Genomic DNA, 17,068 nt, shown 5'->3' with positions numbered 1-17,068 from the left:
TCTGTAGTTAGGAACGGGTTGGGACGGCACGGCCCCTGTGCCACCCCACGGGCAATGCGCAAGAAACCATCGGGACTGTAGCGCCCGTGGGAGACCATCCCTAGAATTCTACCAAAAAAACAAGAAGCCATTCTGCACCACACATTGCATTGCATCACCAACACATAAAAGTTACGTAGATATAGGTTCGCATTGCGTCTTCATTGAAATGTTTAAAACTTGCTTGACAAGCATGGTTTGGAAAATTATTTAGAACTACTACTGATTTTGGTCAGAGAAATAAAACTCCCACAGCAGCAGACACAGGGACAACCTATCTAGGCATCAGGTCCTCCTCCTAAGCGTCACCATCATCTTCGACATTGTTAACCCGCTCGCATTCATCAATCCATTCGCTGTAGCTGCAAAGTTGCAACTTTTGACATGAAAAAAAAGAGCCGCGGAGCTACAACCCTCACATACATGTGTGTGTGACCACAGGATTACCCTTTGGTGAATCGTGATAGACAGAGATCTCGGACCAAAAAGAGAAATAGTGGGAAATAATTTACTTACACGTCTATTGGTTCAGATAAAGCTGCAAACAAGGAGGAAACCAGAGTTAGATGAAAACAATACAATAAAAGAAAGAGAGTTTTAACAGAACACTTCCTGTGCTATTCACTTTTAACGAAAAATAAACCTTTAACCGTCACTATTCACTATATCTTTAAAAATGGTTTTTCATTAAAAGGAAAGTTTTTTTGGACTTTTCGTTAGTTTTCCTTAAAAGAAATCCATAAACTTAAGAGAAATGACATTTTCGTAACAATCTAAGGGTTTAGGGTTCAAACGCGGCCAAATATCATCCCCGTTAAAATTCAACTCCAAGTCTCCAACAAAAGGGGAAATAAGTTTCAAATTATGGGACCAAGTTTTGCGCAGACCTGTGATGGTGGTGCTGAAGCTTTCTTGGCATATTCTACAAGAAGCTTCCCCAATCAAGTTCTTCATGTCACTGAAGCAAAGATAAACGATAAACGCGAGTTACAAGACCAAAAAATATGCAGAACCTAACATTCAATAACAATCTCCTAGAACTAGTACCGGGTTATGAATTCCTCTGCAGAGGGTTAAGTAAGAGGACTCAAAAACCAGAAGGAAACAAACAACGGCACTCACATGCGGCATTCAACACTGGTGCCATGGCTGCAGAAGGGACAGCTGAAGACGGTATCAAGCTTGTCATTCCGCTTCTTAGGAGGCGGTTTGGCTGATGACTTCCTCTTCCCCATTGCTCAAAATGTTTTCTGTAACATCAATGTCACACTCATCAATCAATCATCATTAACGATAGCAAATTAGTGCTTAAAACAAGAATGTTCCCGAATAGCGAATACCTTTTGTTCTCAATACAACAAGACGAATTTGGGATTCACAACCAAGCATCTCAGCATTGTACAATGGCAAAGCATAATCCAATTTGAAATATTAAACATAAAAAGTAAAAAAACATAAACTATGAACAAATAATTAGGTTCCACACTGTAGAACGGACTATTTAATGGTAAAGGCATGCAGCGACGGGTGAGTTTGTAATCAAGTAGAACATCTGGTTGTATGGCAGATCTCGTTTGGAAGTGCTTTTAAAATGATTGAAAACGTTTTTGGTGAATGTTTTTTGAACCAATCCTGAGTAAAAATCCAAGTGGATCCCGGAAAAACACTAAGCACATATCTCGTGCTTTTTTTTTCTCAAAAGAAAAAAACACTTAAAATTGCTTCTGAAACCCTCAATCAATTTCATAAAACCCGCTTTCAATCATTTTAAAAACTCTTCTAAACGAGTCATAAGTCGTGAGTGATTCAGCATCACCTCTTGAGGTAAAAATAATAGTAAAAATAAATAATTGGTAATAAACAAAATATGATGTCCCAAAATCATGAACAAATTTAACCCTAGATTATCAGATTTACCGTTCAGAAAAGGAAACAAGATGAAAAAATTCATACGATCATTTTCAAATTAAAGCTATTTTTCTAGTTTTCTTCGTAGACTGAACAAGAAGCTGATAACGTTACGAATTGTAACTTTCAATGAATATATTACCCAGATTTATAGCATATATAAGAAAACTACATTTTCCCTTCTTCTTCGTTTTCTCAGGAACCAAACAGGTGTAATTTGTAAACACAAAGAAATTAGCAGCAATCAAATCCCAAAAAGATGATGAAATATAGAAGGGAAATGCGAAATCTTACGGAAATCGATGAAGAAGGAGCCGACTTGGTAATTTACTCTCTGCAGGTTTTAGATTTGTTGCAAAATATAGTGTTCTTCCCGACCGACTGAGAAACGCTTTAAAATGTGTCAGGAGAAGGAAGCGGTTCAACCGTTCAAGCGGGAACCGAAACGATGCCGTTTGGTGTTTCGCAGTTTGGGCCCAAAGCCTGGCCAAATGGGTCATGTTTGTCGTACAATGTTATTTTCGTATGTCAAACTTGTTATCTTAATACATTCTTAATAAATGATCCGATAATTATTGGATTCATTAATGAATCATATTGTTATGTTAATTTTATGGATTATACTTTATCATGTTTAATGTTTAGGTTTAGCAAATGATATATTTTCGAGTTAGTGATACGATAATGATTAATGGATTGATCCAAAACCTATTATTTTTCATATAATATCATGTCGTGTTAACAAGTTGTGCAAGAAATTGCTGGCTTAGTCCTAAGCAGTGGCCAATAATAGTTCAATTAAAGATTTTTTTTTGAACAAAACGATATTATCTACATTAATGGAAGGAGTAGGCTAAGTCTCATAATGAATTAACAATATCGGATTTAAGTTGGCTTTTATCGAGAATTGAACCAAATCATCTCACTTGCAACTTACAAGCGCAGTACTACTAAACATGCGGCAATTAAAGAAATTATAGTAAAATAAAAATAAAAAAAGGAAATAAAAAGCCACTACCCAACTTCTACCGCAACGTTCAAAACCCTAAGCCCCTGTTCAGAGCTCGAACTCAGTCACTGATGGCGTCCATTCAATCCATCTTTCTCCACGCTCCACTCTTTGCCCTGAGGCCCCGCCACCTCTCACCTATAACCCTCGAACCCCCTCGAAATGTCCATTTTACCCTTGCCCGCTCTTCCAATCGGAAAGCCGTCCCAGTCACAGAGCAGGAGGTCCTCCAAGCCGTGTCCGAGTCCGACGAGAAAGTCCTCCCCGGCGTGAGAACGTACGAGAACGACGCCGCTCGGCTCGCTTTAGTCGGCGCTGTCGAATTCGAGCAGGCTCTCACGGCGGCTGCGGCCGACGGAGGACAAGCTGCCGACGAGCACATCAGCTCGGGGATGCCCGCTATGGTTGTGGAGACCTTATTCCCGGGTCATCCGGGCCCCCGCAGCACAGTCTCGACCCGACTGGTCAGTTCATTGTTATGTATCCATTTTGTATATTAGAAATCGTGTAACTTTGTGCTAATTGTTCTGAATGTAGTTGTGAATTCGAACTAGTTAATCATCAAGTGCAATTTGCTGAACTAATCAATTTCGATATTGTTCTTTGAGAGTTTGTTTGCGTAGTTTGAATTGGTTTTTGCTGGATTGGTGCTGTGAAGTTGACATTTTCATATTAGTTATGAATGTAGTCGAGAATTCGAACTAACTAATCATTAAAATGCACTTTGCTGAACTAATTACTTTCAACATTGTTGGTCGAGAGTTTGTTCTCGTGTTTTTGAATTGGTTTTTGCTGGATTGGTGATGTGAAGTTGACATTTTCAACAGTTTCTGCCTGCTAGGAAAGTTAAAGAGAAAGCCGGCAAACTGAGAAGGTCCATCACCGATGATATGCTGTCAACCACTACGTCGAGAAACATTCTTTCGATGACATTTAGGCAAGTAGTGCTACACCTGCTGTGGAACTTTGAGCTGGTTGTCTTTAAATCGGGAACGGAAAGGGATATGGAGGATCTCGAGAACCCAAGAGAGGTTTGCCCTTGTTCTTTATTTGTAATGGTTCTGGTAAAAGAATTTGACATCTGCATCACTATCTTGTAAAATGTAATATCATAGTAATCTCTGTCCTGCAGGTGCCACATGATACTGATAGGTTCAGTTCTCTTATACATTTCGTATCAGCAGGTCCCTGCATCTTTCGCCCTTAGTTCATCGGATGAACGGATTATCTCTGTGCTTGCTGAAGTTGTGTGCAGCTCTGCTCTTGAAAGCACTGAAAAACAATTTCTTGAAGATTACGTAGGCAAAACTTCGAGTAATCTTCTCCGCTGGTTCCGAAAGCCTAGAAGGACCGTGTCAGAAGATTCCTCAGTTGTCATATACAAATTATTTGAAGATGAGATAGTTGAAAATGCTAAGAGTTTGCTGGACCTTTTTAATTCAACAAAGGGAAGTTTTAAGCCCGTAAAAACAAAATCAAAGAACTATTGGTGGACACCAACTGCACTCTCTAAATTGGAAAAGATTGGTGGTCCTGAGTTTAGTTCATGGACTAGCGAGTATGTTCCTGCTTATAGGCTAGAAATTGATGCTAGTCAACATGAGAATGTGAAATTTGAAGGCTGGAGAAAATCTGAGGAGAATAAATGTGAAGTTCTCATGACACACTCCCAAATGGTACGTTTTTCTTTCCTAGTTGTTGGGATTCTTGCCTTCAATGGTTCTTGCCGCAGTGTCTGTAAATTGGGTACTTTCAAATTCCGACATGTTGGACATGTTGAAGTGTCCATGTAATGTCTTGGGGTTTTAGGGTTTTAGCTTAAATCTATCTGAGATAGGATGACGATGTGCATGGTGGAGAAGGTTCAGTTTATCCTTTCCTTTCTTTCCAATATTATTTGTATTTGCTTCTTTACCATTTAAGTTTATGTAACTTAATACCAGTTCCAGTTGTGAACTATTGATTTATGGAATCAAGTCTGCTTTATGATTTTACTTTATAAAATTTGTAGGTTGGATTGGCTGACCTAATAGATATGTATTACGAAGATCCTTACACAATGCCGGATAAACAGCTATCATGTGGTGTTGTTGCCAATTCTGCTAATTTGTCTAATAAGAAGGTATTGATGTGCATATGTTTTATTTCTCTTTGTTAAAGTTAACAGTTGGAGCCTGATCATGTATGTGAAGGGTTCTGCTAATAGTTGTAAAATTAGCGATGACATTTAGATCTTAGAAGGTAAATGGCTGTAGCATGTTTTCTATTTCTTTCAAGAAAAGTTACTGAAGTTTCAAGCTTGTGTTAGGGGGCATATACAAGTGATATGACACTAGTATGAGAATACCGGGGACTTATACTAGGACATGTGTAAGGAAATTGTTGTAATGTGTGATTTTACTTGCTTTCTTCCATGGGAGTTGTGGGATGGAATCATGCATTTTCAATGCTTTGGATACTCCTATTTGTTTAAGGATTTTTCATAAGTCTTAACCTATTTGTTATGGATGCTCTATGTTTCTTTTATACTTTTAGCACATATTGAAATCGTGATAACTTGTAGAAGGGATGTTTTCTCAACCCAGATTGCAATATCTTCTGGTGTGTCTGGGACCCTTTGATCAATTGAATTCAGATTGGATAATGAATTTCGAAATTGGTGCAATGCTAACTGGTTCCATTTATTTCAGACGGGCTCTGTCTTGTTAAGAATGCTACCTATCACCGTTGCGAGTGGAATTTGTCTCATAACAATTAGTGCTCTTTGTCAACGCGGTTTTCCTTACCCAAATAAAGGTGGAAGGTACTCTAGTGAACACATTTCAATTTCATCATCTGAAGTTGGTAGTGCACTATACCAGTCGGTGGATGCTGTGAAGGTATGTATGTACTGAGAGGGATGATATCTAGGATCTAGCCACCATGTCAATCAAATTTTAAAATTTTGGACTATGAAGTAAACTTATCTATATTGTTATTTTGTGCACAATTTTCACCTGAGGCTTCTAAGTATGGAAGAATTAGAAGCATGTTGCATATATAGAAGTTTTTCCTAGAAGTGAACTTAATATTGGGCCGTGATTAAATGAAAAATAAAGATTTACCTTTTTTGCTTCATCTTATTCTGCTTCTTAATTGTTCTGAGAAAAATGTGAATTTGGTATTCTATTTGGACAGTTGGAAGCATTTTGCATATCAGTTGTCAGAAAGATAAAGGATGCCCTGGGTTGGCCGGGTGAGATCATGATGGAAACAGATGTGGGTGCTTGGACTGGTAAAGTACCAAATTATTTGAGGATGGTAGGTGATGATTGTTCCAACAACGAAGCAATGTCAACTATTTCTTCTTCTGAGAAAATTGATGAAGACTTGAAAGCATCAGCACAAGATATTGCAAGTTATCAGGTAACTCATGTGTTAAAGTTTACTTTCTTCTGTCTTTTTTTCACCCGCCGTTTAACTTAGTTTTCATTCTCCTTCACTAACACACATTTCAAATATTTCTCGGATATTTATTCCATCTTTCATAATGCACCCAGCCCCTCCTTTGTCTGTCTATTGGTAAAAAATAGATCGCTTATTCTGGTTAACTGTGGTTTAATATCGACAATCGATACTCTAGATGTTGGTGTGCCATTAGTACCAAGGAGAATGTTGTTGGCTTATATGCTCTATTATTGATTATCCTCGTTGTACCTTTTCCGGTGTTTTTAACATTTCTGCATGCTATTTGGGCAATATTTAGGTGGTTCTGTCAACTGATGGTGAGGTAGTCGGGTTCCAACCTTTAAGCAGTGTGGCTGTTAACCATTGGGCTGCCAATCCCTTGGCAAAAGAGTTATACAGGGGGCGAAAGCTTTCACCTGGTAAGTGCTAGCTGCTTTTGTAACCTGTTAATATCATGTTATGATAGCTGCCACTTGACTTACCTATGGGATTTTCTCAAATAGGTTTAACTGAACCCGGTCTTAAGGTCCAGCGTCCGAACGAGGTCGCCCTCATAGAGTTGTTAATGTCAGTAAAACCAGATGGCTGCTTTGCTTTGGCCAGGCCAGTTCGATAATTGGTTACAACGACAAGAATGCACATCTTGGTGATGCCATCGGCACTCGGCACTCCATGTGGTGAGTTGTAGGGTTTACAGTCAAAGTTAGGTTAGATTGCCTAACAATTTTGGTCTGGTTTGTATTTTAGTTGCAATATAATTGCAAGACGTCGGGGGAAAAAGAAAACAATAACTATGGTAAAGCTCAATAAATAAAAAACCAGTTATACAAGAGATAATTTGGCGGGGCCAACTTTGCATTCCCTTTGTAGACCAACTGTATTTTGAATTTCTTAGCAACTTTTGTACTTTGCTCTCAAAGTGTCTTTGGGGTTGTTTAAAAGAGTTTTTAAAATGATTAAAAGTGTTTTTAGAGAAAATGTTTATAGGTTCTGAAAGCACTCTGCAAGAAGCATTAATTATGTATTTCTTCCAAAAGGTACTTTAAGTGGGATTCACTTTCATTTTTACAAAGGATTGGTTTCAAAAACGTTTTCACCAAAAGGTTCATTTAAAAGCACTTATAAACAAGCTTTTAAACATTTTGTCCAGTTGTACACTGCTTATTTGTTTTTGGGTTGTTGCCTGCTTGATCGATATGTCGTCATTATCTTATTGATATATTTTTATTACATTAAGAGATGTTTTATGTAGTGTTCTAAAAATTAGCCTAGGCAGCCTCCTAGGTGCTGGGTGGTGGAATACCGTTGCGAATTAGGCCAAGTCATCTAGTAAAATCAGCTAAGAGTTAGGCACCTGCCTAGGCGCTCTCTAGGCATTCTAGGTAACCTAGGTGGCAATCCAAGCGATGATTTATTTGCCATCACATATCTTGGCTTCGCTCGCTGCCATTTTTGCAGGCTGGACGTAGTTAAGCCGGCTAGATCAGCCTAGGGCAACCTATTACACAAAAGGTCGAATTCTCTTTAACCTTATAGCTTACTGATAAATTCTCTTCTACATCTACTGCAACCTTTTCTATTCTTGGTTTTATGTATAAAATACAAAAGCAAGGAGACCAATACCGAATCAGGATCCTCGCCGGATCCTCTTTGTGAGGATCCTAGGGATCCGTCAATCTTATCCGTTCATCGCACATCGTGCGGTCAGAAATTATCTTAAATATTTTTATTTAAAATTAAACACAAACAATACTTGACAAAAATTGATCGCATAATGTACGATGAATAGACACGATTCATGGATCCTCATAATCCTTACCAAAAGGATCCGGAGAGGATGCTGTTGGACCAATACCTACCATCCCATGTTCTAATGTCCAAAATCATTATGTGAGTATTCACACTGCTTATACGACAAATGTCTATTTGTTAATATTGTTTGATGTAAATCCTCTATTCAATAATGCATGGAAAATTAAGTTTAGAGGGTGTTGGGTTACACGGGCGGCTTTGAGGGGAGCAAAATATGTAATCCTACATGGGGTATTAAATTTATAGAGGCCTTCGAAAAATTTTGCCATCGAATATTTATATGTGCAATTCAAACGAGCTCTTGGACATTTTTCCAGTTGTCCACTGCTTATTTCTTTGTGAGTTGCTGCCTACTTGATTGATATGTTGTCATTATCTGTTCGATGTATTTTTATTATTTTTAAGAGATGTTTTCTGCAATTATGCACAACCATCATGTACCCCCGTAGTATGAAACGTGCTAAATATTACACTAGTTAAATTATCAAGTTTAGGACCTTTAAATTGAGAGGTTCAATTGTTTGATTTGTGAATTCTAAGCGATTACTCCCCTCCACCCAATATGCCATAGGTTTGGAAACAGTAATTATTTAACGATATTAATTGTTGTCAATACTTGATCAATACGTTGTCAGTATTTGATCCACATATGCCCCAAGTATATGACCCATATATTGTAATTATAATCCATATGTCATCATTATCAAATCGAATCGGTATGTTGTTAGTATTCGAGTTTGAGCTTGTCTTTAGTTTATCGGAAAATTGCCTCTTTGAGTTTTTCACTCTTAAACTGGTTTATAAACTTGTTTGTTCATTCGAGCTTCTGTGTGCCATTAAATAATTATTCTTTAAATAATGAAAAAGTAGCTTTGGTATATGAACGGCAACGCATCAAGGAACAATAATATGGTATTTTATTAGTTGAGATTCTCTCTAGATCTAATTGTTTAGAGCTCAAGGACCCTGAATGACTCAAATTGAATATTGTAGTCCTCGTTAACCTATTTCACTGGTCAACTCACACAAAACTAGGGCCCGAATCTCTCTTTTTTGAACGGTTTAGATTTTTTAGTTGATAGGCTCCGAACAATGAGATCTGGAGATGATCTCAACTCGTGTTTAATAGAGGTTGACCTTATACAACATATATTGATCATATTATGTTGTCAAGGTGTTTGGTCTCAAGTCAAAATAATACTATATATATATATTATTTACTATTTACATTGTTGATCTAACGTACCTAGAACTAATTTACATTAAAAAGATGGTCAAGAATGTTATCAATAAATGCGATACTCTAGTTATGATAACAAATTTTGAAAAGTAGAACATCGTGATGTCAAATTTGTGGGATTGGGAATTTGGGATCCTTGTTGGTCAGTCCGTAAAATTAGGCTAGGATTGAATTTATTGGGTCTATAAAAACACCATTATCAAGCACATATTATTTTCTGTAAGGGTTTCAAAAAATGTAAGGCTCAATCGAAGATCAAGTGCAAGATTAGAAAACTGACATTTGCAGATCAGGAAAAGGTCACACCAAGAAAAAAAGCTTCAAACAAAGAACAAAATAACAATCTGTTTCTTCTAACTTAAAAATCAAACTGCATATATATATATATATATATATATGGAATGTTGTTGTGGTGTTACAAATCCATTCAAATCATAACACGTCTAGTAATTTGTTTCTTTTACTTCATGTTAGTAATCCAACATTCTTCTTAGGAACGAAGTTTCAAAGAACAAGATTTAAGCATAAAACGCGATTAATCAAGATAATTATCGTTACGTGAGCAGTACACGAATTGAGGAATTTTACTTCCTCAAAGGCTACCTAGAGAAAATCATTCAAGCAGTTTATGCAGCTTTTGTTCGAAACTGTCCAAATAAGAGTTACCAAGCCCTTGGCCGGAGAAAAATTCCCTCCATTTTGCATGGTTGCTCCTCACCTCCTCGGCTAACTCACCGCCATCCTCCATCACAGCTTCCACTGCCTTGGCAACACCCTCCTTCGTGAACAGCCCGTCTAAGTCTCGTTTCTCCACTTCCACTCCAACCTTCAGATCGCAGCCCATCATTCGCGCATTGATGATCTGATCCCCAACATTCGGCAGCAGCACCAGTTGGCACTCATTCACTAGCGCCTCGGACAAAGACCCTGAGCCGCAATGGGTCACAAAGCACCCCACAGAAGGGTGCCTCAAGAATAATGGCTGCTGAACCCAACCCCCGTAAACAACGCCTCTTCCTCGTGTCCTCTCCTCAAACCCTTCCGGCAATGCTGACTCGATCGATTCAGCTCCCATAGGCGGCTTCAACGCTGCGAAGAAAGGTAAACCTGTGAGCTCAAAGCCCAACAACAATTCTTGAAACTGATCAATTTTCAGAATGCATTCGCTTCCAAACGCGCAGTAAATCATGCTTTTGGCCTCGAACCCTTCAAGCCATTTTGCCCATTTCTCGTCCAACTCTGTAGTTGAGGTCTCTGGCACCACCGACCCTGCGAGAATCACCGGCTTCTTATATTGGGTTTCGATATAATCGCTATAGGGCCCTTCCATCTCTCTACAAGTTTTGAAAGCAATAGCATCACATCCACTAAAAGAAAGAAATTGGCGTTGCATGAATGTCATTCCACGGCCGAATTCCTTCAACAAGACAGCTACAAGCCCACGAGCTTCGTGCGTTCGTAGGGTAATCGATGATGCAGGGAAAGATGGCGGAGGCAGCATAAGGTCAGCAGCCGTTGGCAGTTTCTCCGTCGGATTTCTTTCGGGGGTTGACAGGTACCCGATAGTTGCAGGACTAATTATGCAGTAATGTATGGACTTAATGCCCATATCAAGCTCATGTAACAACTCCGGCATCCAATGCGTGAAGTCAAAGAAAACAAAATCGGGCTTGAGTTCCCTGAGGGCTTGTCCAACTGCAGGCCGGGTGAGGTCCATGGCGGTCATGAGGAGCGAGTGCAGGGGGAAAGGAACGTCAGTTGTGGTTTCAGTGCCCGGGGGAAGGCCGTCAACGTGAGGGACATTGATGGGGATGAAGGCAATGCGATCCGGGTAGAGATTAAAAGCCTGTAACTTTTGTAGGGTTTGGACGGGGACAAAGAAGGAGATTCTGTGGCCTCTCTCAGCTAATTTGTTGCAGGTGTGGAGGAATGCGATCAGGTGCCCCATTGCAAACCAAGGATACATGGCAACGTGAAGTTTCTTGTCCCCCATGTTTGCTGGCCGGATGTAGTCAAGCTCGCTAGATTAGCGTGGGGCAACCCTATACACAGAAGCTAAATTCTCCTCTCAGTAGATTAGATTATATTAAAATATCGCTCAGATCAAATAGAACAATTATATTTAAATATTGCTGAGATCAAACAGAACAATCCTTATAGTTTCCTGGTTCCATTGAAGAACCAAGAACCTGTTGCTACTTAACAGAAATCAGCTCATAAAGCTGCTGTAGTTGTAACAAAAATAAGACTTTTTTTTTTTTCTAAGTCAGGGTTGGAAATGATCCTGGCATGCCTAAAGGAGAGTGTCAAATACACAAAATCTGCGAATTTGTTGGATATTTAACCAACTGGTGGTTAGAAGTAGATACTGATCACAAGAAAAGATGATGAGTGAGACGTGGTCGTTTTGGTGATGCTAAATGTGATGTGGCTCTAGTTTCCTTTGGTTTTTCTGGTGGACGCCTAAGCTTTAGGCGGCTAATTATCGCCCCGATTAATTATGGGCATTTGAAAATTAAGAAAGAATGCCTAGACTTGCTCAGGTGTCCACCTAACCCAACTAGGCGCCTGCCTAGACCGCCTAAGCACCCGCCTAGACCGCTTAGGCACCCATTTAGGTCGCGATTCTCACTTAGACAAAAAATCAATAACTTTCATTTTGCATTTTATTTTTTTCAATAAAATGTAAGAGACCTGTTGAATACTTAGATGAACACTCAGTATATGTTTGTTCTCCATGTTTATTAATATGTTCTAATAACCTAAATGTCATTTTACTTTGCAATTTATGTTTTCCAACACAATTATATTTTATAAGTATAAATGGCACTTATTTATATGATATACAAAAATTTACTTAAATCCGCTTAGCAAGCCTAGGCCCCCGCCATGACAACGCCTAAGCCTAGGCCCCAATTATGATCTTGCCTAACTGCCCAGGCGCTAAGTCCCAACTCGCTACCTGACTAGTTCAACGTCTTTTAGAACCTTGGCTAATACAACAAATGTTTATTTATTAATATTGTTTGGTAAAAATCCTCTTTTCAATTATGTATGAAAAAGTAGGTGTAGTGGGTGTTGGGTTACATAGGCGGCTTTGAGGGGAGCAAAATGTGTAATCCGACATGGGTCCTAAATTTAAAGGGGTCCCCGGAAAATTTTGCCATCTAAAATTTATTTATGCAATTCAAAAGAGCTGTTGGACATTTTGTTCCGTTGTGCATTGCTTGTTTGTTTGTGAGTTGCTGTTTGCTTGAGCGATATATTGTCATTATCTGATCGATATATTTTTATTACTTTATGAGATGTTTTTTTTTTTGAAATGATGCACAATCAGAAGGGGAGAGAAGGGGAGGGAAAAAAAGAGGGGGGAGAATACTTGTCCTAAAATTACACTATTTAAATTATCAATTTTAGGACCTTTAAATTGAGAGGTTCAATTGTTTGATTTGTGAATTCTAAGCTAAGTCTAGAAACGGTAATATATGACGATATTAATTGTCGTCAATATTTAATCTCTGCGTTGTCATTATTTGATCAATATGTCGTAAATTTGTATTTATAAACACGGAAATTTAGAATTTTCACGTGGAAAAAAAAACTTAGAATTTAAGGCCTTCTATTCTCAAGTTTAAATTTCATGTTAATATGTGTCATTTCCCAATTTCTATGAATGAGAGTTTAAAAATAGCAAATTCCGTATTCAAATTACATTGTTCTTTTAGATTAACCAAACAAGAAAATCAAAAAATTTTAAAAATAAAGTTTCATCATTTCAATTTCCATCATTTTAGAATTCCTTAATAATCTTTAATTTCCTCGTTCAAACAGAAAAGGTTTCAAAAAATGTAAGGCTCGCTCCAGGATCAAGTGCGAGAGTAGAAAACTGACATTTGCATATCAGAAAAGGGTCACACCAAGAAAAAAAGATTGAAGCAACGAACAAAATAATATTCTGTTACTTCTAATTTAAAAGATCGACTCTAGTAATCTGTTTCTTTTACTTCAAGTTAATTAGTACTCCAATGTTCTTCTTAGGAACGAAGTTTCAAAGAATAAGATTTATGCATAAAACTCAATCAATCAAGATAATTATCATAGCGTGCGTGTGAGAAAACGAATTGTGGAATCCTACTTCCCCAAAGGCTACCTAGAGAAAATCATTCAAGCAGTTGATGCAGCTTTTGTTCAAAACTATTCAAATAAGAGTTCTCAAGCTCTTTGCGGCATAAAAAGTCCCTCCATTTTGCATGGTTGCTCCTCACCTCCTCGGCTACCTCACCGCCATCCTCCATCACAGCTTCCACTGCCTTGGAAACACCCTCCTTTGTGAACAGCCCATCTAAGTCGCCTTTCTCCACTTCCACTCCCACCTTCAGATCGCGGCTCATCACTCGCGCATTGATGATCTGATCACCCACATTCGGCAGCAGCACCAATTGGCACTCATTCACTAGCGCCTCGGACAAAGACCCTGAGCCGCAATGAGTCACAAAGCACCCCACAGAAGGGTGCCTTAAAAACAATGGCTGCTGAACCCAACCCCCGTAAACAACCCCTCTTTCTCGTGTCCTCTCCGCAAACCCTTCCGGCAATGCTGACTCGATCGATTCAGCTCCCATAGGCGGCTTCAGCGCCGCGAAAAAGGGCAAACCTGTGATCTCAAAACCGAACAACAATTCTTGAAACTGATCAATTTTCAGTATGCATTCGCTTCCAAATGCACAGTAAATCATGCTTTTGGCCTCGAACCTTTCAAGCCATTTTGACCATTTCTCGTCCAACTCTTTAGTTGGGGTCTCTGGCACCACCGGCCCTGCTAGAAACACCGGCTTCCTTAATTGGGTTCCGATATAATCGCAATAGGGCCCTTCTATCTCTCTACAAGTTTTGAAAGCAATAGCATCGCATCCACTAAAAGAACGAAATTGGCGTTGCATGAATGTCACCCCACGGCCGAATTCCTTCAACATGACATCTACAAGCCCACGAGCTTCGTGCGTTCGTAGCGTAATTGATGACGCAGGGAAAGATGGCGGAGGCAGCATAAGGTCAGCCACCGTTGGTTGTTTCTCCATCAGATTTCTTTCGGGGGTTGACAGGTACAGGACTGTTGCAGGACTAATTGTGCAGTAATGTATGGACTTAGTGCCCATATCAAGCTCATGTAACAACTCCGGCATCCATTGTGTGAAGTCGAAGAAAACAAAATCGGGCTTGAGTTCCCTGAGGGCTTGTCCAATTTCAGGCCGGGTGAGGTCCATGGCGGTCATGAGGAGCGAGTGAAGAGGGAAAGGAACGTCAGCTGTGGTTTCGGTGCCTGGGGGAAGGCCGGGAACGTGAGGGACATTGATGGGGATGAAGGCAATGCGATCCGGGTAGAGATTAAAAGCCTCCAACTTTTGTAGGGTTTTGACGGGGATAAAGAAGGAGATTCTGTGACCTCTCTCAGCTAATTTGTTGGAGATGTGGAGGAATGAGGTCAGGTGCCCCATTGCAAACCAAGGATACATGGCAATGTGAAGTTTCTTGGCCCCCATGTTTGCAGGCTGGACGTAGTCAAGCTGGCTAGATCAGTGTGGGGCAACCTGAAGCTTGAATTCTCCTTTCAGTAGTTTAAATTATAATATCAAAATATCGCTCAGATCAAACAAAACAATCCATGTACAGTACAAGCTGTACTTACCTTGTTCATCGAAGAACCAAGGAACTCTTGGTACTAATCAGAAATCAGCACAAATAGCTGCTGTAAGTTGGGACAAAAATAAGAAGGAAAAAAATTTGTTTACCTAACTCGGGGTTCGAAATGAGTATTGCATGCCTAAAGAAGAATGAGTCAAAGTACACAAAATCTGCGAATTTGTTGGATATTTAACCAACTGGTAGTCAGAAGTAGATATCGATCACGGCTAAAAAATATGAGTGAGAAGTGGTCGTTTTGGTGATGCTAAATGTGATGTGCTTCTAGTTTCCTTTGGTTTTTCTGGTTGGTGAATGGTGAATGGTGAATTTAGGGGTGTAACTTGGGTTGGGCCAATCCTAACCCGTCCATACGATTTTAAACCCGAACGAGTGAGTTTTTTATATAATTATAACTCGTCCGAACCCAACCTAATTTCAACCCGTTCATTGATTGAGTTGAATTGGGTTGATCATTTGCTCGTCCATCCCCAACCCAACCCAACCCAACCCGACTAACCAAATACATATCAATTAATGCTAATACTACACCCAAGTGAGCCAAGTCCAAAAACTTCCGCCATTTCTAATATTTTTTAATAAATTATCCTTTATAATTACTTAAACTTTTAGGTAATAAGAGGCGTTAATTAGTCAGCTCATATTCGTAGTCTCTAAATCCTAAAGTTTTATAGTAGATTGATTTATGTAAAGTTAGCTAGCTTTGATGCTACTTGGCTTAATTTTTTTAGGAATTCTTGGAAACTAAGTTGGTACAAGATTAAACTTGAAAAAGTTGGACAATCCGAACCCAACCCAAGTAAAGCCTAACCCAATTAAACCCAATCCCAAATGAACCCGAATGACAACCTAAACCCGAACCCGAATTGTAAAAGTTGGGTTAAGATTGGGTTGACCTTCCAATCCGTCCAACCCACCCGAGTTGCACCCCTTGATGAATTGTTGAAAAATATATGCATCATCAAATTTACATAAAAAGATAAGGATTTTTTTTTTTCCAATGTTGTTTAATATTAGTCTTTTTTCAATAATGTATGAAAAAATAGGTGTATAACATGCTAAATTTAACCTGTATTATTCAAAATTGCTTGAAAATTACGTGTATTTATACGATACAATAATATTTATATAAAAAAATATGCACATGCGCATATTAGACTTGAATTTACCAACTCCGAATTGACTAACTAGGGTAAGCCACAAAAGTGTAAAATGTGTGTGGTGTCGTTCCAAATTCCAAATTCCAAATTCCATTTCCATTTCAGTCACCATATCATGTTTCTTATATACCTTATTATACACATCCTTCTTATTTTTTGTCGTCATATCAATTAAATTAAAAATGAGCAAAAGACAAAAATTAACAGAGAGTGTGCAGATAGGTCCAGCCTAAAGCTAATGATACTGAGGAGGGAAGATTGGGACATGAGACGTGAAAATGAGATGCATGAATAAAAACTTTCAACCATTTAAGCTACAAGTCTATTGCTTCCGTCCCGTATCAGAGTTTTCTTTTCGGGGATGGGGAGAAATTGGGTCTTTGTGGTCAAGCCCATTAATTTTTTATAACGGGCCTTTGCAAGTAATTGGGCCCTTGTTTATGCAGAGTAAATTAACCATCAGGCCCAACCCAACAGTAGAAGAGTCAAAGTCAAACAAAACCGAAAGCTTTCACATATTTATAGTGGGATATTTTGGATTTCCCTCCACAGCACGGCGAAATTTTTTTAATTATAACGTGAACACACGTGGTATACCACGTATTTTAATAGAAGTTGTGGAAAATTTTATTTTTTAAGTTATTAACTTTTTAGCACATACATCTCATCATTTGTATAGTGATATGTGGTGTATCACTTTGTATACTGATCACATTGAAAAATCTCTCCAACACGGCTTGCATATCAAAGAGG

At 38.8% G+C, this 17,068-nt stretch overlaps 4 protein-coding genes across 5 annotated transcripts; 1 reads left to right on the top strand and 3 right to left on the bottom strand.

Moving 5' to 3' along the window:
* Nucleotides 1-130: 130 nt before the first annotated feature.
* Nucleotides 131-2,402, bottom strand: LOC126622270 (transcription elongation factor 1 homolog). The gene is made up of 5 exons (XM_050290959.1): nucleotides 2,242-2,402; nucleotides 1,162-1,289; nucleotides 927-997; nucleotides 556-577; nucleotides 131-401 (listed from the first exon to the last, which is right to left on the bottom strand). The coding sequence occupies exons 2-5, from the start codon at nucleotides 1,272-1,274 to the stop codon at nucleotides 338-340; spliced, it is 270 nt and encodes an 89-aa protein (XP_050146916.1). The 5' UTR covers nucleotides 1,275-1,289; nucleotides 2,242-2,402; the 3' UTR covers nucleotides 131-337.
* Nucleotides 2,403-2,941: 539 nt separating this feature from the next.
* Nucleotides 2,942-7,240, top strand: LOC126622268 (uncharacterized). 2 transcript variants are annotated; one of them, XM_050290955.1, is made up of 8 exons: nucleotides 2,942-3,420; nucleotides 3,784-3,987; nucleotides 4,141-4,632; nucleotides 4,968-5,078; nucleotides 5,647-5,835; nucleotides 6,134-6,361; nucleotides 6,702-6,822; nucleotides 6,907-7,240. In XM_050290955.1, exons 1-8 carry the CDS (start codon nucleotides 3,028-3,030, stop codon nucleotides 7,017-7,019), a joined length of 1,851 nt encoding a protein of 616 aa, XP_050146912.1. In that variant the 5' UTR covers nucleotides 2,942-3,027; the 3' UTR covers nucleotides 7,020-7,240. The 2 variants fall into 2 exon arrangements, with proteins under 2 accessions (XP_050146912.1, XP_050146910.1); XM_050290953.1 differs by having other exon boundaries at nucleotides 4,138-4,632.
* Nucleotides 7,241-9,897: 2,657 nt separating this feature from the next.
* LOC126622267 (cyanidin 3-O-galactoside 2''-O-xylosyltransferase FGGT1-like) lies at nucleotides 9,898-11,736 on the bottom strand. Its single transcript, XM_050290952.1, has one exon. It carries the CDS (start codon nucleotides 11,446-11,448, stop codon nucleotides 10,069-10,071), a length of 1,380 nt encoding a protein of 459 aa, XP_050146909.1. The 5' UTR covers nucleotides 11,449-11,736; the 3' UTR covers nucleotides 9,898-10,068.
* A 1,765-nt stretch (nucleotides 11,737-13,501) lies between these two features.
* Nucleotides 13,502-15,266, bottom strand: LOC126622266 (cyanidin 3-O-galactoside 2''-O-xylosyltransferase FGGT1-like). The gene is made up of 2 exons (XM_050290951.1): nucleotides 15,142-15,266; nucleotides 13,502-15,060 (listed from the first exon to the last, which is right to left on the bottom strand). The coding sequence occupies exon 2, from the start codon at nucleotides 14,993-14,995 to the stop codon at nucleotides 13,616-13,618; it is 1,380 nt and encodes a 459-aa protein (XP_050146908.1). The 5' UTR covers nucleotides 14,996-15,060; nucleotides 15,142-15,266; the 3' UTR covers nucleotides 13,502-13,615.
* Nucleotides 15,267-17,068: the final 1,802 nt, after the last annotated feature.

The sequence above is a fragment of the Malus sylvestris genome, chromosome 5, assembly GCF_916048215.2.
Source record: "Malus sylvestris chromosome 5, drMalSylv7.2, whole genome shotgun sequence".
NCBI lineage: Eukaryota > Viridiplantae > Streptophyta > Magnoliopsida > Rosales > Rosaceae > Malus > Malus sylvestris.
The sequence above is the reverse complement of the archived record's forward strand: the minus strand, read 5'-3'. Positions and strand labels throughout refer to the sequence as shown.

Excerpts from the sequence above, each read along its gene's own strand:
- LOC126622270 (XM_050290959.1), bottom strand. The coding sequence starts at position 1,274 with ATGGGGAAGAGGAAGTCATCAGCCAAACCGCCTCCTAAGAAGCGGAAT. Across the intron at positions 998-1,161 it reads ACCAGTGTTGAATGCCGCAT|TGACATGAAGAACTTGATTG; the intron begins GTGAGTGCCGTT and ends TCTTTGCTTCAG. Across the intron at positions 402-555 it reads TTATCTGAACCAATAGACGT|CTACAGCGAATGGATTGATG; the intron begins GTAAGTAAATTA and ends GCAACTTTGCAG.
- LOC126622268 (XM_050290953.1), top strand. The coding sequence starts at position 3,028 with ATGGCGTCCATTCAATCCATCTTTCTCCACGCTCCACTCTTTGCCCTG. Across the intron at positions 5,079-5,646 it reads CTAATTTGTCTAATAAGAAG|ACGGGCTCTGTCTTGTTAAG; the intron begins GTATTGATGTGC and ends CATTTATTTCAG. Across the intron at positions 6,823-6,906 it reads GGGGCGAAAGCTTTCACCTG|GTTTAACTGAACCCGGTCTT; the intron begins GTAAGTGCTAGC and ends TTTCTCAAATAG.
- LOC126622267 (XM_050290952.1), bottom strand. The coding sequence starts at position 11,448 with ATGGGGGACAAGAAACTTCACGTTGCCATGTATCCTTGGTTTGCAATG.
- LOC126622266 (XM_050290951.1), bottom strand. The coding sequence starts at position 14,995 with ATGGGGGCCAAGAAACTTCACATTGCCATGTATCCTTGGTTTGCAATG.